At 69.7% G+C, this 23,585-nt stretch overlaps 5 protein-coding genes across 5 annotated transcripts; 4 read left to right on the top strand and 1 right to left on the bottom strand.

Moving 5' to 3' along the window:
* The first annotated feature begins 83 nt into the window (after positions 1 to 83).
* On the top strand, positions 84 to 2,597 carry VPS72 (vacuolar protein sorting 72 homolog). Its single transcript, XM_086628256.1, is given in 11 exon segments — positions 84 to 153; positions 230 to 396; positions 666 to 773; positions 775 to 819; positions 1,166 to 1,277; positions 1,364 to 1,476; positions 1,478 to 1,544; positions 1,667 to 1,808; positions 2,083 to 2,255; positions 2,258 to 2,367; positions 2,370 to 2,597. Coding segments are annotated over 11 exon segments (1,335 nt in total).
* Positions 2,598 to 3,108: 511 nt separating this feature from the next.
* On the top strand, positions 3,109 to 7,356 carry TMOD4 (tropomodulin 4). Its single transcript, XM_086628257.1, is given in 10 exon segments — positions 3,109 to 3,156; positions 3,848 to 3,991; positions 4,081 to 4,191; positions 4,193 to 4,253; positions 4,766 to 4,886; positions 5,430 to 5,518; positions 5,766 to 5,896; positions 6,810 to 6,953; positions 7,041 to 7,185; positions 7,272 to 7,356. Coding segments are annotated over 9 exon segments (1,008 nt in total). The 5' UTR covers positions 3,109 to 3,156; positions 3,848 to 3,868; the 3' UTR covers positions 7,355 to 7,356.
* A 1,020-nt stretch (positions 7,357 to 8,376) lies between these two features.
* SCNM1 (sodium channel modifier 1) lies at positions 8,377 to 10,205 on the bottom strand. Its single transcript, XM_086628237.1, is given in 8 exon segments — positions 8,377 to 8,476; positions 8,558 to 8,690; positions 8,786 to 8,946; positions 9,059 to 9,153; positions 9,232 to 9,329; positions 9,414 to 9,514; positions 9,845 to 9,915; positions 10,146 to 10,205. Coding segments are annotated over 8 exon segments (810 nt in total). The 5' UTR covers positions 10,197 to 10,205.
* Positions 10,206 to 10,679: 474 nt separating this feature from the next.
* LYSMD1 (LysM domain containing 1) lies at positions 10,680 to 12,124 on the top strand. Its single transcript, XM_086628258.1, is given in 4 exon segments — positions 10,680 to 10,778; positions 11,188 to 11,272; positions 11,275 to 11,461; positions 11,597 to 12,124. Coding segments are annotated over 4 exon segments (495 nt in total). The 3' UTR covers positions 11,721 to 12,124.
* Positions 12,125 to 13,947: 1,823 nt separating this feature from the next.
* Positions 13,948 to 21,238, top strand: SEMA6C (semaphorin 6C). The gene is made up of 18 exons (XM_086628230.1): positions 13,948 to 14,053; positions 14,142 to 14,256; positions 15,056 to 15,113; positions 15,203 to 15,259; positions 15,641 to 15,742; positions 15,990 to 16,080; positions 16,160 to 16,282; positions 16,413 to 16,501; positions 16,994 to 17,211; positions 17,602 to 17,733; positions 17,814 to 17,969; positions 18,266 to 18,502; positions 18,848 to 18,985; positions 19,408 to 19,485; positions 19,600 to 19,655; positions 19,742 to 19,744; positions 20,020 to 20,058; positions 20,448 to 21,238. The coding sequence occupies exons 1-18, from the start codon at positions 13,948 to 13,950 to the stop codon at positions 21,236 to 21,238; spliced, it is 2,589 nt and encodes an 862-aa protein (XP_086484356.1).
* Positions 21,239 to 23,585: the final 2,347 nt, after the last annotated feature.

Below are 23,585 nucleotides of genomic sequence, written 5' to 3' on the forward strand. Positions count from 1 at the left end.
TTCCCTCCCCAGGGGCGCGACGTGGCCGTACCGATGGGGGGCAAGGCCCGGAAGTGGGAGCATAGGGATTGGAGGGCGCTCCCATGACGTCACGTTTCCGTGACGTCACGCTACCCCGTCGCGAAGCCGCCATCGCTCACGGGAACCTGCAAAGTCCCCTCCGGCCCGCAAGGGGGCGCCCGCCGCCATCGGCCGCTCGGCGCTCGCTCTCCCTTGCCTGCCGGCGCAGTGACGAGCCGGGCAGGACGCGCAGCTGAGCGCCGATCGCGGCGGCGGCGCGATGAGCTGGCGGAGGGCCGCGCCCCGCGGCGGACGGCCGGTAACCGGCTGTCGGGGCTGCTGGAGGCCGAGGAGGAGGATGAGTTCTACCAGACCACCTACGGCGGCTTCACCGAGGTGCGGGGCCTCCGGCACGGCGCCCCGGAGCGGGAGGGGATCTCGGAGGCCCCGGGGCGAACGGGACCGGGGGTGCCCCGGTGCTGCGAGGGGCTCGGGGCCGAGGGAGGGTGTCTGGAGGTCCCGGCGGGGATGAACGGGGAGCCCCGGGGAGGCGGAGGGCCCCGCGGGGCAGACGAGGCTCACCGGAGGGTGGCGGGCGGGGGGGGAGAAGCGGGGACGGGAGGGCCCGGGGGGCGCGGGGGGTGACGGCCCCTCTGTCCCCGCAGGAGTCGGGCGATGACGAGTACCGGGGCGACCAGTCGGACAGCGACGACGAGGTGGACTCGGACTTCGACATCGACGAGGGCGAGGAGCCCGCGAGCGACCAGGACGAGGGCGGAGCCCGCGCGCCGCCGCCGCGTCGTCACCGCGGCCTACCGGGTGCGGTACCGGTACCGGGCGGGCACCGGCGGGGGCTCCCGGGGCCCCTTCCCGGCACGGCGGGCACCGACGGGGGCTCCTGGGGCCCCTTCCCAGCACGGCGGGGGCTCCTGGGATCCCTTCTTGGCACGGTGGGCACCGGCGAGGGCTCCCAGGTCCCCTTCCCCAGCACGACGGGAGCTCCTGGGACCCCTTCCCAGCACGGTGGAGGCTCCTGTGACCCCTTCCCCGCACGGTGGGCACGGGATGAGCTCCCCGCTGGGGAACGCCGAGGTCCGAACGTGGCCACAGCCGCGGCCGGGGGGAGTTTTTCTCCCTCCTCACGTCCTCCTGCCTCACCCCGCAGGAGCCCCTCAAGAGCCTTCGCCCCAAAAAGACCAACGTCCCCAGCGGCACTTCCCAGAAGCCACGAGAGGTGAAATCCGTCCCCTTGGAGCTCCAGGATGACGTGGGAGACAGTGAGTGCGCGCGGGACGGGACGGGACGGGCTGGAAGCGGTCCCAGTCGCGGAGAGCTCCCGCTGAGCCGCGTCCTCGCACCGCAGGCCGGAAGCACATGCGGCAGTCGACGACGGAGCACACGCGCCAAACCTTCCTGCGCATCCAGGAGCGGCAGGTGCAGTCCAAGCGGAAGAAGGGCGGCCCCAACTACGACCGGCCCTCTGACGCAGGAGGAGCTGCTGGAGGAGGCCAAGATCACGGAGGAGATCAACCTCGCCTCCCTGGGTGAGCGGGGCGCCATGCCAAGGGGCACATGTGGGACCCCCCGAAACGATGCAGGGACGTGGTGGGGTGAGGGCGTCGGTGCGGCGCTGAGCCGCCCCCTCGGCTTGTCCCCACTTTCCCAGAGAACTACGAGCGCCTGGAAGCCGACAAGAAGAAGCAGGTCCAGAAGAAGCGGAAATGTGTGGGGCCCGTTATCCGGTACTGGTCCGTCACCATGCCCCTCGTCCCGGAGCCGGGCAAAGAGGAGAACGTGGATGTGGAGGGGTAGGTTGGGGTCACCTCGACATGGCCCTGGTGGTCTTTTTCCCCACACGCACCCAGTTGGGCCCCTCCATCCCTGTCTCCCAGACCCGTTCCCTCCCCCGGGCTCTGTTCCATGGAGAAGAAGCGGGTTTTGGGCAGCGCATTGGAGCCCCCCCAACTCCGGTCCTGGGGGGCAGCTCGAGCAGATTTGGCAGCTCTGCCTGCTCTGGGAGCTCTCCCAGGGTTTTCCCCCACCCTGGGGGGGTCTCCTGGGCACTGATTGTGGCTCTGCCAGGTTGGACCAAGACCCGCAGCAAGCCGAAGCAGCTCCAGCCCCGGCTCCAGCTTCTGCCGGGAAATGCTCCCGCACCTTCATCTCCTTCAGCGACGACGAAACCTTCGAGCGCTTCTTCCCCAAAGCGAAACCGCCGCGGCTGCCGGTGCGGGAGATCTGCCCCGTCACCCACAAACGGCCGTTTACCGCGACCCCATCACCGACATCCCCTACTCCAACATACCGCGCCTTCAAATCATCCGCGAGGCTTACAAGAAGTACATCACGGCGCACGGGCTGCCCCAGCGCCGCCACCTCCGCCCGCCCTGGGGGCCGCCGCTGCCCCCGGCCCCGACCCCAGCGCCCGTCCCACCCGCCAGAAGATCATCATCAAGCAGGAGTGTCCCCACGGCCTGAGCACTGGGGGGGCCGCGTGGCTGCTGCGCGTCGAGGCCTCTCCCCGTGCTGACTCCCGGGGGCGACGCTTCGTGCTCTATTTATCTCCTTCCTTCCTTTTTTTATACAAAAAGAAATAAATCCGAGTAGCCTGCGCACACCCAGGGTGCGGGCTCTCTTTTGAGGCCGGAAGACCCTACGGCAAACATGGGGTGCCCATGGCCCCTCGTTTTCGAGAGACCCTACAATAAACAATAAATAAACATCGCGCTGCCATGGAGCCCCGATGACCGTGGCGCCACGCACCCCCCTGAATGCCATTTGGGGGTCTGGGGGGCGGTGAGAGCAACATCACCCAAACAGTCTTGGGGTGAAGGGGGATAACATGTCCCTGGGTGGGGGTCAGGGGGGTCGGGGGTCTCTGAGGGGCTCTGGGGCCCAGGCATGAGGTTCAGCCTCTCCCCCAGAGCCTCCCTGGCCCGGGCACCCCCAGGGGTGACGAGGGGCCCCCCCTCGCCCCTGGGGTGGAGCCGCGCAGGGCTGGCACGGCTCGATAACGCCCGGGGATATGTGATCTCGCCCCTCCCCGCCGCCGCTCGCAGAATAAAACGCTGATCTCATGCCCTGCGCGGCCGGAGCCCTTGGCTCAGCACCGGGGCGCGCACCCAGGCAGGCTCCACCGCCCCGGCCAGCGGCCAGGTAGGGCCCTGGGGTGGGGGTCCTCAGGGTGGGGGGTCCTGAGGGTGGGGGTCCCAGGGTTGGGCGGGGGGCACAGCACCACTGGAGACACTGACTCTGGGGTCCCTGGGTGCTGTCAGGGATCCCCGCTCCGAGCGATCCCCCACCCCACAGCCCCCCAGCTCTCACCATGGGTGTCTGGTCCCTCCTGGGGGCACTGAGTGCGTGTGTCGTCCCCCCCCCAGCCCTGGGGACCCACGTGTCGGGTGGGAAATCTTGGGGAGGACCCGACCCTGGCATCAGGGAAATCGTATCCTCAGTGTTTGCCCCTGCTGCCCCCCCAACACGGTTCCCCACCTCCCTGGGGGGGTACAGATCAGGGGGGTACAGATCGGTGGGGCTGGGGCTGCGGGAGCAGGACCTGCCCCCAAACAATGGGGGAGGCTAGGGGGGGGGACACTGGCTCCTGGCCCCAGGGAGCACCTCGCAGGTGTGACTCAGTTTCCCCAAGAGCTCCCCAACCACATCACCCCACATCTCCACCCTGGGGTACCCCACGGCCCTGCCAGCCCGGTGGGACCCCAATACCACCCTGTGGCACAAAGGGGACCTGCAGGCCATGGCATGGCAGGGGGTCCCCATGGCATGGGGGGGTCCCTTCACAACGCAGTGCCTCCTCTCACCCCACGGAGCCCCCCATCATCCCCCCCAGGCCGCCCCTCAGCCCCCCACCATGACGTCCTACCGCCAAGAGCTGGAGAAGTACCGCGACATCGACGAAGACAAGATCCTGCAGGAGCTGTCGGCCGAGGAGCTGGCGCAGCTGGACCTGGAGCTGCTGGAGATGGACCCCGAGGTGGGTCCCGGGGTGGTGGTGGGGCTGCAAGTGGGACGGGTGCCACCCGGCCGCCTGGGTGCCCCGTGGGTGACACGGTGGGTCCCCAGAACGTGCTGCTGCCGGCGGGGCTGCGGCAGCGGGACCAGACGCAGAAGAGCCCGACGGGGCCGCTGGACCGTGAGGCGCTGCTGCAGCACCTGGAGAAGCAGGCGCTGGAGGTCGGCCGAGCGCGACGACCTGGTGCCCTTCACCGGCGAGAAGAAAGGTGTGGGGACCCAGGGTGGGGGACACGGCGGGGGACCGGGGGGGACGGGGCCCTGCAGTGCCGGGTATATTTAGCTCGGCAGAACGGTCGTCGCCAGCGGCTCGGGTGTCTTGGGCGAGCTGGGTCCCCGCCAGCCCTGGGCACGGCACCCCCTGGCAATGTCACCCCCCCATATGGCCACCGCCTGCAATGTCACCCCCAGTACAGCCACCCCTGGCACGGCCACCCCGTGGCAACACCACCCCCAGCACGGCCACCGCCCGGCAGTGTCCCTCTCCAGCACAGCCACCCCACCACCACAGCCACCCCCAGGCAACATCACCCCCCAGTATGGTCACACGAACCCCCCCAGCGCTGTCCACCCGCTGCCAATGTCACCCCCCTGGCAGCGTCACCCCCAGCACGGCCACCCCCGGGCCGGTTGCCCTCTGGCAGCTGCCAGCCCCGTCCCCGGGCCACCGTGCACGGCGTCAGCCGGCCGGTGCGAGGCGGGCAGGTGCGACCAACGTCCCCGTTGCCCAGGGAAGCCTTCGTGCCCAAGAACCCGACGCGGGAGATCCCGCGGGAGGAGCAGATCACGCTGGAGCCCGAGCTGGAGGAGGCACTGGCCAACGCCACCGAGGCCGAGATGTGCGACATCGCCGGTGGGTCTCGCACGGGGCCGTGCCTCGCACGGGGAAGCCATGTCGCACCGCGGCCTCGCGCGGGGGCAGCACGTGGCACCGCGGCCTCGCACGGGCAGCACGTGGCACCGCGGCCTCGCACGAGGGTGGCGTGTCCCGCAGCAGCTTCCCACGGGGGGCAGCACGCGGCACCGCAGCGTCGCACGGGTGGGGGGGAGCGTGTTGCACGGGGACGGCGTGTTGCACGAGGATAAGCGCCGCACGGGGGGGAAGCGTCGCACGGGGACAGCGTGTTGCACGTCTGCCCCGGGTCCCGTGTCACAGCCGTGCTCCCGCTGCCCGGCGTGCGCTGGGCCCCCCCCCCGCCCCCCTGGGGCCCCGCCAAGGCCCGGCTAAAAGCAGCGCCGTGCCCCCGCGCTCGGCTTTCACCGTTGGCCCCCGGCCCACCCGCTCCCCGTGGCTTCCCCGAACCCCCCCGAGCAGGGCTGGGGGGCTGCGGCCACCACCAGGGGGGACACGAAGGGACTGGGGGGTGCTGGGGCACCCACTGACCCCCCTGGCCCCGCAGCCATCCTGGCATGTACACGCTGATGAGCAACAAGCAGTACTACGACGCGATCTGCAGCGGGACCATCTCCAACACGGAGGGCATCAACAGTGAGTGCCCGGGGCACACGGGGACAGGGGACATGGGGTGACCCCCCCTAGGACAGGGAACACGGGGGTGACCCCCCCCAGACAGGGGACACGGGGTCCACAGGGCTGTCCAGGGGGAAACTTGGGGACCAGAACCCCTCTGGGATCCCCCGTGGTGACCCCACGCACACGTGCAAACGTGTGTCCCCGCACGTCCGTGCCCCCGTGCACGATCACGTGTGTCCCCGCGCACACGCGTGTGCCCCAGGCGTGGTGAAGCCCGACACGTACAAGCCGGTGCCGGATGAACCCCCGAATCCCACCAACGTGGAGGAGACGCTGCGGCAGATCCAGGCCAACGACGGGGCTCTGGAGGACGTCAACCTCAACAACATCAAGGTGACGGACCGGCTGACAGTGTCCCCAGGGTGTCCCCAGGGCACTAGTCCTGCTCCTGGGGTGTCCCCATGGGGCTGGTCCCAATCCCAGGGTGTCTCCAGGACACCCCAAGGTGCTGGTCCCCATGATGTGGGTCCTTGTCCCGGTGTCCCCAGGGCACCCTGGGTGCTGCCAGGGTGATGGGTCCCACCCTGAGGTGTCCCCATGGGGTCACCCTGTCCCAGGGTGCTGCTCACTGTCCGCGGTGTCCCTGTGGGGTTGGTCCCTGTCTTGAGGCATCCTTAGGGCGTTTGTCCCCGTCCTGGAGTGGCTCCAGGGCACCCGAGGGTGCTGGTCCCCATCCAGGGACATCTGTGTCCCTTTGATGACATCCCACATCCCTTGGGTGACATCCTGCATCCTCTCAGGGATGCCCCGTACCCTTGGAGGCCTCTGCACCCCCTCCGTACCACTTACATCCCCTTGCTGACATCCTGCATCCTCGGGGACACCCCCATCCCCTCAGTGACACCCACATCCTCTCGGTGACACCCACATCCCCTCGGTGACACCACATCCCGTTGCCGCAGGACATTCCCATCTCCACGTTGAAGGCCATCTGCGAGGCCATGAAAACCAACACCCACGTCAAGAAGCTCAGCCTGGTGGCTACCCGCAGCAACGACCCCGTGGCCAGTGTGAGTCCCCGCCCTGTGGCCCCCATGTCCCCCATGTCCCTACACGTCCCCAGACAGGGAGGGGGTGACATCCTCTGCCCTCGGCTCCATCCCGGGCACCAGCAAGCCCAGGTGACAGCAGAAGCCCCAGGTGGCTTTTCCACCATCACCTGGGGCATCGGTGGCCTGGGACGTGCTGAAGGGGGGGTGCCAGCGCTGGGTGACACCCCAAGGTGACACCCTGAGGTGACACACAGGCCGTGGCCGAGATGCTGATGGAGAACAAGACCCTGCAGAGCCTCAACATCGAGTCCAACTTCATCACCAGCACCGGCATGATGAGCATCATCAAGGCCATGTACCACAACACCACCCTGAGCGAGCTCAAGGTGGACAACCAGGTAGGGCCGGGCACCCATGGGTGGCCCCGGGAGGGGACAGGGGTGTCCCCTGCTTCCCAATGCACCCGATTCACCCCGGCCCCGCAGTGCCAGCGGCTGGGTGACACGGTGGAGATGGAGATGGCCACCATGCTGGAGCAGTGCCCCTCCGTCATCCGCTTCGGCTACCACTTCACGCAGCAAGGCCCCCGCGCCCGCGCCGCCATCGCCATCACCAACAACAACGAGCTCCGTGAGTGGCGCCCGCACCCCCTCCCGGGGTGGGAATCGGGGCGGGGGGTCCCGCTCCTGACCCCCCGCTCCTCCACCCACCCCCAGGTCGCAAGCAGAAAAAACCTGACGGCCACCCCCGGCAGTATGAACGAGCTCCAGCTCCCGCTCACCGCGGCCGCTGTAAATAAGACGGAGAGGACCCGGCTTTGGGATCCGCCTCGGATGTGCCCCGGGGCAGGATTTGCCCCCGAGGCAGCGGGGGCACCCCCCTTTGCAGGGCTCGAGGGCCCCCCATTATCCACTGGCCGCTAATCCACAGGGGCCGAGCCGGACGCCCGGATTCCCCTCGGGGAGCAGTGGCACCGGGGTATTTATACCCGGGGGATTGGGTTACGGCACCAGGAGGGGTGGGGGGAGCAGGGGTAACCCCCCCAGCAGGCAGCTGGGTGCCCCCCTGGCACAGAAACTGGGCACCCAGGGCTCGTGGGGGCCAGCACCCGCGGCCCGATGAGGCATCTGGGGGGCACACAGGGTCTATTTATAGATCCCGACACCTATTTATAGGCACAAGCTGAGCAAGCGGGTAAATCCCGGTGCCCAGGGGTAAGATCACCCCGGGCAGCGCTGCCAGGGAGCCCCCCCCACCCAGGATCTGGCCCCAGGGCCCCGAGATGCCCTTGGGTGGGTGGTGGGTGCTGTCCCAGGGGGTGGATGCTGGCTCAGGGTGCAGCCCTGTGACAGTCCCGTGGGTGCCCCCGATGTGGGCACATCTGCAGGCTGGCAGGAAAAGGGGGGGGGAACCTCAGGCAGGGGGAGGGCAGTATAGCCGGGTGCTTTCCGAAGCACTGGGACAGCTGCCAGGGTCGGGCAGGAGCGGGGAACCCGGCACCGCCACCCCGAAAGGCCACGACCCGCAGGCAGCTGCCAGCGTGCGAGAAAACGAGCGTGACCCGGGCCAGGGACAGGAGGGGAAAGGCCGAAACCCACACCGGGGTTGGCAGCGCCCGCGGGGCTCCGGCGGAGGGGGGGGCACCCCAAAAAGGCACCAGGCTGAGCACCCCGTGGTGGCGAAACGCCGGGACCCCCGTATCGCCCCTCCCCAGGACCTGCTCCAACGGCTCAGACACCCGCGGTCTCTCCAGCTGTCTCTATTGACGGGGTGGGGGCAGCAGGGGGTGCCCCCGTGGGCACCGGGGGGGCGCACAGGGCCTCAGGCCGGCAGCAGCGCGGGCGGCTCATCCTCGTCGGAGTCAAACTCGGCGTTTTCATCCTTCACCCACTTCCCGGAGCGGTCCTGGATCCAGCCCGCGCTGGGACGGATGGCAGACGGGGACATGAGAGGTGGTTTGTTATGGGGGGGGGTCCCTGTGCCAGCCAGGCCCCTGACTCACCTCCGCAGCGCCAGGTACCGCTCCAGCGCCTGGCGCCTCTCGGCACTGAGGCATTCCGGCCGCCTTGGCGCTGCCGACGTGGCTTTTCCTTTGCTGCCGCGCTGTGTCTGGGCCGGAGCCGCCTCCGGTGTGTCTGGGGGAGCAGAGCGAGGCTGGTGGGACCCGTAGGAATGGGAGATGCCCAGCTGAGAGCCCCGGTGCTCTGCCCAATCGCCGCCCCGGTGCCACCAGCCGGCTCCTACCCTGCTTGCCCGCCACGGTGCCCCGGCAGCAGGGCTGCAGGGCTGGCGTCCACGGCTCCTCCATCCCTCCGCGACAGCTCCGGAGGCGTCGGGGCAGCGCTCGGCCCGTCTGGGTGATGCCAGCCCGTGAGCCGCTTCCTTCCAGCCCTGCAACGGGAGCGGGAATCAGGGCCTCGTCCCGTGGGCACCCAGCGGCAGAGGCCGCGGTGCCGCCGGTGCCCCCCGGGAAGCGCAGGAGTGGCAAAGCCGAAGGTTTTACCCCGTCCTCCGGCAGCAGCTGCTGTAGGGAGCTGCTTTCAGCAGAGCGCTCCGGGCGATCCGCCGCGTCCGTGCCAGGAGAGGGGCCGGGGAGCCCTGCGGAGAGGGCACAGAGCTCAGGCGGGGGCCTGGCCGGGGGGGCTGGTGGGGTGAGGAGGGGGCGTCTGTACCCACCTGTGCACCTTCCTCCTCTGCCCGCACCTCCTCCTCGCGCTGCCGCTCCCGGACCGTGTCCCGGAGCGAGCGCGTCCCGCCGTAGAAGCGCTGCAGGCCTGGAAGGGAGCGAAAGGGACGGGGGGGACACGTTCGTGTGCCCCCCCAGTGGCCCCCACTCACTGCTCGTATGCCCCCCTGGCCCCCCACTCATCTGCTCGCGTGCTTCCTGCCAGCTCTGTGCACCGTCAGCACATCCAGCGTGTCGAAGACGGGGCGGTGGGCACACACCGTGCAGGCATACCTGTGCCGGGGGGGGGCAGACGCCGTCAGGGCCCTGCGACAGCCGGAGAGGGGGCTGCCCTGGGGGGGGTGCCCTGGGGTAGGATACCCTGGGGGGGATGCCCTCTGGGAGAATGCCCTGGAGGGGATGCCCTGGGGGGAATGCCCTGGGGGGGGGCTGCCCTGGAGGGGATGCCCTGGAGGGGAATGCCCTGGGGGGGAATGCCCTGGGGAGCTGCCCTGGGGGGGATGCCCTGGGGGGGATGCCCTGGAGGAGGATGCCCGGGGGGGAATGCCCTGGGGGAGAATGCCCTGGGGGGGGGGCGGCCCTCCCCTCGGGGGTCTCGCTCACCTCCCGCTCCTCAGCAGCAGCGCCTCGTCCTCGGGGATGTAGTTGGCCAACAGATCCGCCACGCGCCTTTTCTGGGACCGATCGGGGGGGTCGGGTGAGCGCCCGGCCCCTCCCGCTGCCGCAGAGGGGGGGTCTGCTCCCAGTTCACCCCACCGGGAAGCGGCCCTCGCCCCCGCCCCGGCCCCCCCTTGGTACCTACGGGCGGGGAGGGCTGAGGGGAACGGGGAGGGACAGGCCGGGGCCGGGGAGGTCCGGGGGAACCCGGGGTGCTCTGGGGGGGCGCGGGGGGGGCGCGACTCACCTGCAGCACCCCCAGCTGCCCGGCGTCATCCCCCTCCCGCTTGAAGGACATGGCGGCCCCGGCGCGGGCCCGCGGTTACTATGGGAACCGCCCCTCCCGCCGCTCGGCTTCCGGGTGGCTTTTCCCGGCGGGCTGCGCGCGGGAGCGGCGACCAATTAGAGAGAGCGAGAGGCGGGGCGAGGCCGGGCCCCTGGGACGGCAGCCCCGCGGCATGACGGGAGTTGTAGTTCCGCAGCGCCGCCGGCGCAGCGCGGAGGGGGGCAGAGACCCCCGGGAGGGGCCGGGACGGGGGTGCGGGGCCGAGGGGACGGGGAGGGCCCCGCCCGGAGGCGGGAGATGGCGGCGGCGCTGCCCGAGGGGGCGGCGGGGCCCTGCGACCCGTTCCGGACTACAAGTCCCAGAGGCCTCCGCGAGGGCGGACCGGGGCTCCGGCCTCACCGGGGCCCTGCGCCGGTGTCCCCCCCCGGGCCGGGGCTGTTCGCATGAGCCCCCCCCGCGCTGGCGGGGGCCGGGGCTGAGCGGGGCCGCCCCGCCATGGCGGCAGGGCGCGGGGGAGCGGCGTCCTCCACCCGGGAGCACCGGCCGGGGCCCGGGGACACGCTGCCGGGGCTGGCGCTGCGCTACGGGGTGACGGTGAGCGGCCGGGGGGGCCGGGGGGTCGGGGGCGAGGGAGAGAGGGACACCCGGGGGGCCGGGGGGCGGTGCGGGGAAGGGGCCCCGGGGCTGGCGGGGCAGGACGGCCCCGCAGTCTCCCGGCGGCCCCGCGGTCCCCCCGGGGCCATCCCTGTCCCCTCCGGTCCCTGTCCCTATGGCTGTCCCCATCCTCGTCCCCTCCCGTCCCTGTCCCTATGGCTGTCCCCACCCTGTCCTGTCCCCATTCTTATCCCCATCCCATCCCCATCCCTGTCCCGTCCCGTCCCCGTCCCTGTCCCATCCCCATCCCCGTCCCATCCCTGTCCCATCATGTCCCCATCCCTGTCCCATCCCCATCCCATCCCATCCCCATCCCTGTCCCATCCCGTCCCCATCCCGTCCCCAACAGATGGAGCAGATCAAACGCGCCAACCGCCTCTACACCTCGGACACCATCTTCCTCAAGCCCACCCTCCTCATCCCGCGCCGCCGCAGCCTGGAGCACCCTGCCCCGAGGATGAGGACAAGGACGCGGACACTCCCGGTCCCTCGGGGGCCGCCCCGGCCGCCCCTGCCCCGTCCCGCCACGACCTCTCGGCCACCGATTTCCTGCGGCAGCTGGACGCTGAGATCGGGTGCTCCAAGGCGGCGGCGGCACGGCGGCTCCGTGCCAGCAGCACCGGGTGAGCGCGGCCGTCCCGTCTGCCCTCCTGGGGCAAACAGGGGCTTCGGGCTGCCGGGCGGGGGGACAGGTGGCAGAGCCACCCCTCAGTGCCACCCCGCTGCGTCCCCTGCAGCACGGCTGAGGCCGAAGGCAGCCGCAGCCCCGACGCCAGGGGCCCCCCGGCCCCCCGGGGCCCCCGCCTCGGCCCCCGGCCCCTCACCAGGACCCCGCGGGCGGCTGCCCTCCGCGACACCGAGGACGAGATCTTCACGCTGTGACGCCGGGGACGTGCCACCGTGATTGCCGCGCCATGACTCCCGCCCCGCAGTGACGGGGACCCCGGGACACCCCCGGCAGCCGGCCCCAGTGCGGGAGAGCGGAGGGGACACGGGGATTCGGGGAGTGCCAGGCGGTGCCCCCTCCCTGTCGCCTTCGAGGGACGTTTCCCGCCGCAGGGGCGCGCGGCGCCCGGGTGCGATGCCAGCCCCCCCTCACCGCGCTGCTGGGAGGCGCCGGGATGGGATTTACCAGCAGCTGTTTTTCCTCTGGTTGTATTTATTTGTACGTCTTTGCTCTCGCGGGGGGTGGCACCCCCCCGTGCCAGTGCCTGGACACCCCCTGGGGACGGGAACGCTCACCCACCCCTACCCTGAGAGCCTCTAAATAAAACGGAGCACTGTCACCCGGCTCCGCCTGTTTGTCACCCCCCCGGGGATGTGGTCACCCCCCCTGGGGCCATGGATACCCCCCCAGGCCATGATTGTCCCCCCGGGGATGTGGTGACACCCTTGAGGACACGGTTAACCCTCCAGGGATGCAGTCATTGCCCTTGGGGACACGGGCACCCTCTCTGGGGACACGGGCACCTCCCTGGGAACGTGGGCACCCCCCCGGGGACACTGTCACCCCCCCGGGGATATGGTCACCCCCCCCGAGGACATGGATACCCCCCCAAGGCCATGATTGCCCCCCCGGGGATGTGGTGACACCCTTGGGGACACGGTTAACCCTCCAGGGACACGGGCACCCCCCACGGAGACACGGGCACCCCCCTGGGCACATTGTCACCTCGCTGGGGACGTGGGCACCCCCTCAGGAACACGGTCACCCCCCCCGGGGCTGCGGGCACCCACTCGGGGACACCGTGTGCCCCCTCCCTGCCGCGCCACGCGGTGCCACCAGGTGTCACCCTGTGCCCACCCCGGGACCCCCCCCCCCCGCCCCGAGCCTCGAGGGTCTCCCTAGGGTCCCCCAGCACCCCCAGGGCCACCTCGTCCCCCGGGGTGTCCCCAGGGTCCCCCCCCGGGGGGCGCGGGGCTGTGCCCACTCCCACGCGTGTGTGCACACGCGTGTGCAAGCCACGCCCCCCGCGCAGCCCTCAGCAGCTAATGAGGATCATCTCATTAACGGCGATTAACGACTATCTATAGGGTGGCCTCGGGGGGGGGGGGTGTTGTGTCCCGGGGGGGTCCCCGGTTCCGCCCCCCCGCCCCGTTTCGGCCCGGCCGGTCCCGGCCCGTTCCGGGGCGGAGCCGCTCGGGGCCGCTCGGGGAGCGGAGCCGGTACCGAGCGCGGAGGGGTCGCGGGGGGGGGGGGGGGGGGCGGGGAGTGTGTTGGGGGGGGGTAGTTGGGGTGTTGGGGGATGTCGGGGGGGTGTTGGGGTGGTTTTGGGGTGTAGTGAGGGTGTAGGGGAGTGTTGGGGGGGTGCAAGAGGGTGTTGGGGGGCTGTACGGGGGGTGTAAGGGGGTGTAGGGGGGGTGTAGGGGGGGTGTAGGGGGGTGTTAGGGGTGTTGCGGGGGGGCGGGGGGTGTTTCGGGGTGTCCTTGGGGTGCTGCGAGGGTGCAGGTGGGTGCTGTGGAGCCGGGGACGGTGCGGGGCTGGGGGTGCGAGGGGGGGTGTTGAAGGTGGGGGGGGGGGGGGGGGGTCAGTGGGTGCGGGGGGGTGCGGGTTGTGCACAGCCGTGCCCCCGCCGCACACGCGTGGGGTCCCGGTGCTGCTGGCGGCGGGTCCCGGGGGGCGTCGGGACCGGTACGTTGGAGCGGGGGCACTGGGAGCACTGGGGTGGCGGTCCGGGGGGCGTTGGGACCGATATGTTGGAGCAGGGGCACTGGCAGACTGAAATGGGCACTGGGAGCACTGGGGTGGGGGTCCGGGGGGCGTTGGGACCGATATGTTGGAGCGGGGGCACTGGGAGACTGAAATGGGGCACTGGGAGCGCTGGGGTGGGGGTACAGGGACACGGGGAGGGGGCACTGGGGACAGTGGGAGGGGGATACGGGGACGCTGGGAGGGGGGCACTGGGAGCACTGGGAGGGGGCACTGGGATGAGGCACTGGGAGCACCGTCCCTGCGCTCGGGGCGCACATCCCCGCTGTCCCCCCTCCCCAGGGCTGCCCTGTGGCCCCCTCCCTGTGCCTCAGTTTCCCCCCGCTGAGATCAGCCCGTTGCAGCCCGGGGTGGGGGATGCCACCCTCAGCCCCACGTCCCCTCCGGGTGCCCGCGATGATGCCGGGGGTCCCGCTGCCCTTCGTCCTCCTCTTCCTCGTCCCCGGGGGGGCCGCACAGTCCTTCCCACAGGACCTGGTGGCCCGCAGCACCGTGGGGCTGGCAGGTGAGCAGGATGGGGGTCCCGGGAGGGGGGTGTGCGACCAGAGCTGGGGGGTGGCGGGGTGTCACCGTGTCCCCCCGTGTCCCCGCAGCCACCGCCGCGTACCCCCGCTTCGGCGGCCTCCGGGGGGACAACGCCACGGCCCAGCTCGGCCTCGACTTCCAGCACATGCTGCGCCTCAACGACACCCTCTTCGTCGCCGCCCGGTGAGCGGGGCCGTGCGGGTGCTTGTGCGAGCGCCCGTGGGCTTGTGCACACTTGTGCACGCTCCTCTGTGCTTGTGCCAGCACCTGTGGGCTTGTGCACGCTTGTGCACGCTCCTCTGTGCTTGTGCCAGCGCCTGTGCACACTTGTGCACACTCCTCTGTGCTTGTGCCAGCACCCGTGGACTTGTGCACACTTGTGCATGCTCCTCTGTGCTTGTGCGAGTGCCCGTGGGCTTGTGCACACTTGTGCACGCTCCTCTGTGCTTGTGTGAGCTCCTGCAGCCTTGTGCACACTTGTGCACACTTGTGCACGCTCCTCTGTGCTTGTGCGAGCTCGTGTGCACTTGCGCACGCTTGTGCGTGCTTGCGTGTGCTTGTGCAAGCTCATGCTCCCCTTTGCATGCTTGTGCATGCTTGTGCAAGCTTGTGCATGGTTGTACATGCTTGTGCAAAGTTGTGTGTGCTTCTGCAAGCTTATCCTTGCTTGTTCACACTTGCTTGTGCTTCTGGAGGCTTGTTTGTTTCTGCAAACTCGTGCACACTTGTCTGTGCTTGTGCACGCTCGGGCACACTTCCATGCACTTGTGCCCACTCCTGCAAGCTCCAGCACAACTATTTGTGCCTGTGCACACTTGTGCCCACCAGCGTGTGCTCCTGCACGCTTGTGCGTGCTTGTGCCCCCGTGTTCCCTCCCAGACGTGTCCCCACAGTCCCTTGCCCTCGTGCGTGGCGTGTGTCCCCGTGCCCCTCGCACGTCCCCGTGCCCCTTGCACACTCACGCCCTCCCCTCCCCTGCCAGGGACCACATCTACGCCTTCGACCTGGGGCAGGACGGGGGGACGCTGTACCCCAAGCGGGTAAGGGGGGGCTGAGGCCGGTGCCCCTGGGGACACGGGGGGTTGGGGGTCCCCCTGTGCCCACCGCCCATCCCCGTCTCACCCGGCAGCACCTCACCTGGGAGACGCGGGACAGGGAGAACTGCGCCATGCGGGGCCGGCTGCAGGTACGGGGGTACGGGGGTGCGGGGTGGGGGGTACGGGGTAGGGGGGCACGGGGTTGTGGGGTACAGGGATATGGGGTTAATGGGGGGTATATGGTAGGGGGATGGGGGGGTATAGGGGTGTGGGGTCAGGGGGGTACAGGGATACGGGTTGTAGGGGTGGGGGGTGTGGGGTGGGGGGTATGTGACAGGGGAGGAGTGGGAGTGTGGAGGGGTGCAGATGTGGGGGTACAGGGTATAGGGGGTGGGGTGCAGTATATCAGGGTACAAGGTGTGGGGTACACGCTATGGGGGTACGGGGGTGCAGGGGATGGGGGTGTGGGACGACGGGCTTGGGGCAGAGGGAGGTGGGATGACGGTGCCCCCCGTGTCCCCCCCATGCAGGACGAGTGCCACAACTACATCAGGGTGCTGGTGCCCCGTGACGCTGGCACCCTCCTGGCCTGCGGCACCAACGCCTTCAGCCCCCTCTGCCGCACCTACCAGGTGGGGGGACCCGGGGGGGGGGGTCATGAGTGGGGGGGCTCAGCCCCTGCTTGGGAGCAGGATGGTGGTGGGCGTTGGTGAGGGGGGGTCTCAGCGCCCGCCGGGGAGCACAGTGGGGCAGTACCCAGAGGTGTGATGAGTATGGGGGTCCTCAGCAGCTCCCCACCGGGGCTGAGGGCAGTGGGGGGGTACAGGGGGGTGTGATGAGCACTGGGGGGGGGCTCTCAGTACCTCGTTCCCCCCCCAGGTGAGCAGCCTGGCACAGGAGGGCGAGGAGGTGAGCGGGCAGGCGCGGTGCCCCTTCGACACCAAGCAGAGCATCGTCGCCCTCTTCGTCGGTGGGTGCTGGGGGGGGGGGACACGGGGTCCCCGGGGCGGGGGGGACAGGGCTGACATGGCGTGTCCCCCTCCCCGCAGACGGCAGCCTCTACTCCGCCACGGTGGCCGACTTCCAGGCGAGCGACGCGGTGATTTACCGCAGCCTCAGCCCCGGCCGCCCCCCGCTGCGCACCCTCAAGTACAGCTCCCGCTGGCTGCAGGGTACCCGCCGGGGGGGTAGAGGGGCAGGGGGCTGGGGGGGACACGGGCTGGGATCGGGGGGTAGAGGGTGATGGGGCTGGGGAGGGGGCAGGAGGCAGCGGGGGCTGATGGCCCCCCCCGGCCCCCCCAGAGCCCCACTTCATCCAGGCGCTGCCCTACGGCCCCTACGTCTACTTCTTCTTCAGGGAGGTCGCGGTGGAGCTCAGCGCCCTGGGCAAGGTGGGCATGGGGGACATGGTGGCACGGGGCAGGGGTGGGGGGACACAGGGCTGGGGCGCCCGTCCCCTTGGCGTCAGGGCTGGGGAGACCCCAGTGCCACTTGCTGGGGTGTCTGGCCAGGTGCTGGTGCCCCCGGGGTGCTGCTGCCAGTGGGTGCCCATGGGTGCCTGGGTGACGGTGACGATGCCCGTGGGTGCCCAGGTGACGGTGGTGGTGGGTCCCTGGGTGCTGATGCCCATGGGTGCCTGGGTGCTGACACCCGTGGGTGCCCGCGTGCTGATGCCAGTGGGTCCCTGGGTGCCGATGCCAGTGGGTCCCTGAGTGCTGACACCCATGGGTGCCCAGGTGCCGATGCCAGTGGGTCCCCGGATGCTGACACCCATGGGTGCCTGGGTGCTGATGCTTGAGGGTCCCTGTGTGCTGTTGGCCATGGGCACCACATGCTGACACCCATGGGTGCCCGTGTGCTGATGGCCACGGGTGCCGGCACAGGTGGTGGTGGCACGGGTGGCACGAGTGTGCCGCAACGACCGGGGGGGCTCTCCGCGGGTGCTGGAGCGGCGCTGGACCTCCTTCCTGAAGGTGCGGCTGCAGTGCGCCGTCCCCGGGGACGCCGTCTTCTACTTCGACGTCCTGGAGGCGGTGACCCCCCCCCGGGCGCTGCACGGGCGCCCCGCCGTCCTTGCCCTCTTTGGCACCCAGCCCAACAGGCACGGTGGCGGGGGCATGGGGATGGGAGGACGGGGGAGATGTGAGTGTGGGGACGGGGGGCTGCAGGTGGCCAAGGGGATGGGGGGCTGCAGGCACAGAGGGCAGGGGAGTGTGGCATGGGGGGGACGCGGGCACAGGAGGGATGGGGATGTAGGGACACTGGATGGGGGGACATGGGGACGTGGGGATGCCGGAGATGGGGACACAGGGATGGAGTCACGGGGGACATGGGGACACAGTGGGACGGGATACAGGGACGTGGTCACGGAGCGGGGCGCAGGGGCACAGCGAGACAGAGGCACCCCGGCCAAACCGGGGCTGAACGGGCAGCCCCGGAAGGGGACGGGTGTCCCCAGCGCCGGTGCCACCCCCCGCTGCCGCCGCCGCAGCATCCCCGGCTCGGCCGTCTGCGCCTTCTACCTGGCTGACGTGGAGCGGGCGTTCGAGGGACCCTTCGCTGAGCCCCGTGGCGCTGCTGGCACCTGGACCCCGGTGCCCGAGGACAGGGTGCCCCGACCCAGGTAGGACCCCTGGACGCCCAGTTCCCCCCTGGGCGCAGTGGCTGCTGGCACACCGGGTCCCAACGCCAGCTGTGCCACAGGCCAGGCTGCTGCGCCGGGATGGGACCGGCTGCCGGTGTTGGCACCTCCGGAGACTTCCCCGACGAGACGTTGGCCTTTGCCAAGGAGCACCCGCTGCTGCACGGCGCCGTGGCACCCGCCGGCGGGCGGCCCCTCTTCACCCGCACCGGCACCAGGTGCGCCCGGCGGGGGAGCGGGTGGCCTTGGGGATGGGGGTGGCTCGAGCAAGGAGGACGTGGGTGCCCAGGGGGGGTGAGGGTGCACCCAGCCCTGTGGGTGCTGCGGCACGGGGAGGGTCCTCGTGCAAGGGTTGCACGGGGCCCTGGTGCAAGAGCGTGCACGGGGTCCCATGCAAGGGCACGCGAAGCCCCGGTCGCGGGTGTGCGAGACCCCGGTGTGAGGGCGAGCGAGTGGCAGCAGAACCGCGTGCGAGGCCTCGTGCGAGGCGGGTGCGAGGGTGCGCTGGGCGCAGGCTGACGCAGCTGGCGGTGGACGTGGGCGCGGGGCCGCGGGGGAACCAGACCGTGCTCTTCCTGGGCGCCGAGGACGGGCGGGTGCTGAAGGTCCTGGCAGCTACATGGCGCCCCGGGGCCACCCGGCATCCCGCTGGCACCCCGGCACCCGGTGCCAGCCGGGAGCCTGGTGGCACCGGGGACGCCGGTTCTGAGACGCTGCTGCTGGAGGAGATCAGCCTCTACGACCCCGGGCGGTGAGTGCTGGGTGCTGGGTGCCTGGGGCTGGGTGTGCTGGGGGGGTGCTGGGGGGGTGCTGGGGGCGCTGGGGGGCTCATGGGGGCCATGGGTGCTGATCGGTGGCAGAGGACACTGATGGGTGCAGCGGTGGTGTGGATGCCGTACGGGTGCTGGGGGGGGTTATGTGGGTGCCATGGGGCATTGATGGGTGCTGGGGGGGGCCACATGGGTGCCATGGAGTCATGCAGGTGCTGATGGATGCTGTGGGGCACTGGCAGGCACTGCGGGGTGCTGCCGGTGCCGTGGGGCTGTGGGTGCCGGGGTGGGTGCAGTCACGATGGGTGCTATGGGGGGGGGCGCAGGTGCCGGGGGCCGCGGGGTGCCAGCCGGGTGCTGGGGCTGGAGCTGCACCTGCCGGGCCGGGAGCTCTACGTCGCCTTCGCCGGGTGCCTGGTGCGTCTGCCCCTGAGCCGCTGCGCCCGGCACGGCGCCTGCCGCAGGTGAGTGAGGCGTGCGAGGGCACGGGTGTGTGTGAGGGCACGAGGGTGTGCGAGGGCACAGGTGTGCACGAGGGCATGGGAGTGGGTGAGGGCACAAGGGTGTGCGAGGGCACAGGCATGTGCAAGGGCATGGGACTGCATGAGTGCATTGGCATGTGCGAGGGCACAAGGGTGTGCGAGGGCACAGGCACGTGCAAGGGCATGGGACTGCATGAGTGCACTGGCATGTGCGAGGGCACGAGGTCGTGCGAGGGCACAGGCATGTGCAAGGGCACAAGGGTACAGGAGCGTGCGAGGGCAGGGGAGCGTGCAAGGGCACGAAGGCGTGCAAGGGCATGGGGCACACGTGGGCACAGGGACGTGCGAGGGCACCGGGGCGTGCGCGGCGGCTCCGGCACCCCGTGCTGTGGGTGCCCGCGCAGGAGCTGCCTGGCCGCCCGCGACCCGTACTGCGTCTGGCTGCCCCCCGGGCGCTGCGTCCCCTTCTCCGAGGACCTTCCGTAAGTGTCCCCCGCGGGGGGGGCTTCCCTGGGGGCTCCCCCTCCCCGACCCCGAGTCCCTTCCTCGCGGGGTGGGGACAGGACGGCGGGTGACGTCCCCTCCGTGCGCCCCAGCAGCGGCTTCGAGCAGGACATGGAGGGATCCCCTGGGATCGCCGGGACCTGCCCAGGTGAAGGGGGGGCACGGGGGGGGGCAGTGAGGATGTGTGGGATATTGGGGGGTGTAAAAGTGTCACCGGGGGACTGCTGGGGACAGGAGGTCACAGGGGGATGGAAGGGGCACCAGGGTGACACTGGGACACGTGGGTGGCACCAGAGGGTGTAGAGGACATTGGGAGACGCAGGTGGTCCCGGGGGATGCGGGTGGTCCCAGGGGACACGGGTGGTCCCAGGGGACACGGGTGGTCCCGGGGGATGTGGGTGGTCCCGGGGGACACGGGTGGTCCCGGGGGATGTGGGTGGTCCCAGGGGACACGGGTGGTCCCAGGGGCTGTGGTCTGACCTGACCCCGCGCCGCTCCTACAGATGCGCCAGCTGCGGGGGACGGGGACAGGGACGAGGACTTGGCCCACGGTCAGTGACACCCGTCTGTCCCCCCCGGGCACTGGGAGGGACCCCGGGGACCCGGGAGGGACACAGGAGGGACCCCTGGGATGGGAGAGGGATCCCGGTGGTGGGGGCACCCCAGGGACCAGGAGGGACCCCAGGGATATGAGAGGGACCCCAAGGACTGGGGAGGGACCTTGGAGAGGGGGACGGACCCCAGGGACCAGGAAGGGACCCCAGGGACGGGAGAGGGACCCCAGGGGTGGGAGAGGGACCCCAGGGGTGGGAGAGGGATCCCAGGGGTGGGGATCCCAGTGGTGGGAGAGGGACCCCGTGTAACCAGAAGGGCCCCTGGGGGGGTCCGGGGTGGGGGTCGGGCACGAGTGCGTGCGCTGGGCTGACGGGTGCTCCCGCAGGGGTGCGTCAGGCTGTGCCAGGGGCGGCGGCGACGGTGCCGGTGCCAGTGCTGGTGGGCTGCGTGCTGGGCGCCTTCACCCTGGGCGCCCTGGGCGCCGGGCTGCTGGCCGCCTGCTGCCGCCGCCCCGCCGCCCCCAAGGGACCCCCGCAGCCCCCCGCCGCCCCGCGGCCCCCGGCCCCGCCGCCCGTCCCTCGCCTCTACCCATTGCTGCCGCCCCACGAAGGGGCTGGGGGCCTGCGGGACCCCCCCGAGCTGCCCACCCCCGAGGCCACCCCGCAGCCACCCCCCAAGATGCCCCGGGAGCGAGCGGCAGAGCCCCGGCGCAGCCGCACCACCCATCTTGGCACCCCGGGGTGCCCGGAGCCCCCCGGCCCGGGACCCCCGCCCAAGGCCACCCTGGAGGAGCTGCTGCAGCGGCTGCACGGGGCGGGGGGCTCGGGGTGGCCGGTGACCCCCCCGGGCACCGGCTCCTTCGCCAACCGGGTGCAGCCGGGCGCCCCGTTCGCCGACCTCCCCCCGGCCCCCCGCGACGGGGCGCCGCGGCGGCTGGACGTGCCCCCCGACAGCCCCCCGCCACCCCGGCGGCCCCTGGCACAGAGACACTCGCTGGGGGGGCCACCTGCCAGACCACCTGGCCCGGGCCGGGGGCTCACCCGAATGCACTCGCTGGGGGCTCCGGGGGGGGTGCCCTGGGGCCCCCGGCCCGGCGCCCTGGAGCGCTCCCTCTCCATGAAGCCCCCAGTGCTGCCCAAGCCCCTGCTGGTGCCAGCAGCCCCCGGGCGGCCCTGAGCCCCCCGCCAGGGACATGGGGACACCCCGGCACCCACGGGACACCCCTGCTGCGGCTGGCGGGGGGTCCCTGTGCCATTCCCTGCCATGGAGGGCAGGGTCCCCCCTTTCCCGGCTCCACGCCATGGGGGTCCCCGTGTCCCCCTCTCCCCAGATTGTTTTTGTGGAGTTTTTTTTATCCTTTCTAATTTATTTGTTGCTTTGGGGGTGGTCGGAGCCGCCACCGCTCGCCCCGATGGCCACAGCCCCCCCGGGGCACCGGGATGGATGTGGGACGCGGCGGCTCTCCACACCGGAGCTCCGTCCTACCGTGTAGGACCAGGGCTCGGCCCTGCGCCGGCCGCGGCAATTAAACACGTGGTCGCTTCCGCGCCGGTGCCCGCCTGGCTCTGTCCGGGGTCAGCGGGATGGGAATCGGGGGGGCAGGTGCCACCAGACCCCCCAAGCCCACCTTGGTGGCTCCGGGGTGTCCCCGCAGCCGGTGGCACACAAGACACCGCGCTGGTTTGGGGACGGGGCCGACAGCGGGCGCAGAGGGAAGCCGCTCACGCGGGTCATGGTATTTTATTAACACAATAAAAAAATGACGGATAAACGTTGGAATCGCCGCGTTTCCAACCATTCACCCTCAGTGGAAAAGGGGTCTCAGCGCCAACGGGGTCCGCCAGGGACCTGCCGCCCCGAAGCGGCGATTTATTCCGCGATAAACCCCCCCGGCGCCGCGCCTGGCACGGGGCGAACAATCTGGTAAAGGTGGGATTAGAGAAATAATCGGATTTGGCACCAAAAAGAGCCCCGTGGGCGAGGGGTCGGGTGGAAGGGGGGTGGGCACGGGGACGGCCCGTGCCGCGCTCGGCTGAGCTCCGGCCGTTTGTTATTCCCCTTCGCGGTCGGCCGGAGGGGATTTAGTTTGTGTTTCGGTGACCTTCCGCGCTCATCCCCGCCGGATTTACGCCGCTGGCTCCTGACGGAGGGTCACGGGCACCGGCTGGAGCTGGTCAGTGCCAACGAGAGGGAAACACACATCTCATCAAAGCCGAACCGGCTAATTAGCGCCGCGCCGCCGCCTCCACCCAGGCGAAACAACGGGCATTCGCTTTCGAGATGCCAACTCTTGCCTTGGCATCCCCAGCAAGCGCACCGGGATTCTCCCAGCCCGCCAGACGCCATCCGGAGCTGGTGGCACAGGGGAAGCCGGGCTGGACGTGCGGGCAGAGGCGAGCTCTGCTCTGCCTCGGTGAGAGCCACGGGGCTGGTGAAGCCCCCAACCTCTCGGAATCCGGCGCTCGCGGTGAAAGCGGCGCCGGGACAGAGGAGGCGCGGGCGGGAAAAGCCCTGACGCGGCGCAGTCCGGCCCGGCCGCCGGTGGGAGGTTATTGACCCGCTGCGCTGCCAGGGCTGACCACGCACCGGCCCGAAAACCGCTGGGCTGGGCTCAAAACGCTCCGGCTCCTTTCCGGGGCAGAGCAGAGGACGCAGCCGGGTGGGAATTCCTTCTAAAACGCCGGGCGGAGAGCAAATTCCCCTCGGCCTTGTTCAGACTGGCACTTCGGAAAACAAAATTGTGATTTTTCCCAGCAGTGAGAACACTGTCAGCTTTATTTGTTCCAGCCCTACCCACCAAACCCAGTTACCGGGAGCGCCGCGGCCTTTTTGTTGTTTTATTTTATTTATTTTCTTCTCCTTTTTGTTGTTTTTTTTTTATTTATTTTCTTCCCCTTTTTGTTGTTTTTTTATTTTCTTTTCTTTCCCTTTTTTTTTTTTTTTTTTATTATTTATTTTCTTCCCCTTTTTGTTGGGGTTTTTTTTTTTTTGGTGTGTTTTTTTTTTTTTCCTTCCCCCTCCTCTTCTGAAGGGGAAGTTTGTTTCTCAGCTGAAGGGATTTTTTGGCAAACCCGACGCTTTTCAGGGGAAGGATGGAAAGAACTGAGAATCGCAGCGCTGTCCAAGCCACAACACAGCGTTTCTCTACCCTACAGCTGTCAGGGCTCTTCAAATTTACAAATAATAAGCACAAATTTCAGGGAAAATGTAAAAGCCAGAGCTGACAGTGCCCCTTTACATCCATAAACACGTCCAAGTATTAAAAGAATCCGCCTGGATTTACTCAAATACTGTCTCCAACCCTCCGGTGTAGATTTTTAGTCCAAAAAGACCCAAATTGTCGATGTTCTGGGGAAGAAAAGGAAATACTTAACACGTGTTCGAAGGCAGCAAGGAAACGCTGAAGCAATCAATAAGCAGGAATCCAAACGTTCACTGATAAAAAATAATTATTAAAGCTGTCTGCAAAATATCTCTTGGAAAAAGGTACAAAAAGTCTTGTTTATAAATATAGCTACACTGG

This window comes from Tauraco erythrolophus, chromosome 30, assembly GCF_009769465.1.
Source record: "Tauraco erythrolophus isolate bTauEry1 chromosome 30, bTauEry1.pri, whole genome shotgun sequence".
NCBI lineage: Eukaryota > Metazoa > Chordata > Aves > Musophagiformes > Musophagidae > Tauraco > Tauraco erythrolophus.

Bases quoted from the DNA above. Each gene is read 5' to 3' on its own strand.
- SEMA6C (XM_086628230.1), top strand. From the start codon at position 13,948: ATGCCGGGGGTCCCGCTGCCCTTCGTCCTCCTCTTCCTCGTCCCCGGG. The intron at 15,260-15,640 runs GTACGGGGGTAC...CCCCCCATGCAG, and splicing joins CCATGCGGGGCCGGCTGCAG to GACGAGTGCCACAACTACAT. The intron at 15,743-15,989 runs GTGGGGGGACCC...TTCCCCCCCCAG, and splicing joins CCCTCTGCCGCACCTACCAG to GTGAGCAGCCTGGCACAGGA.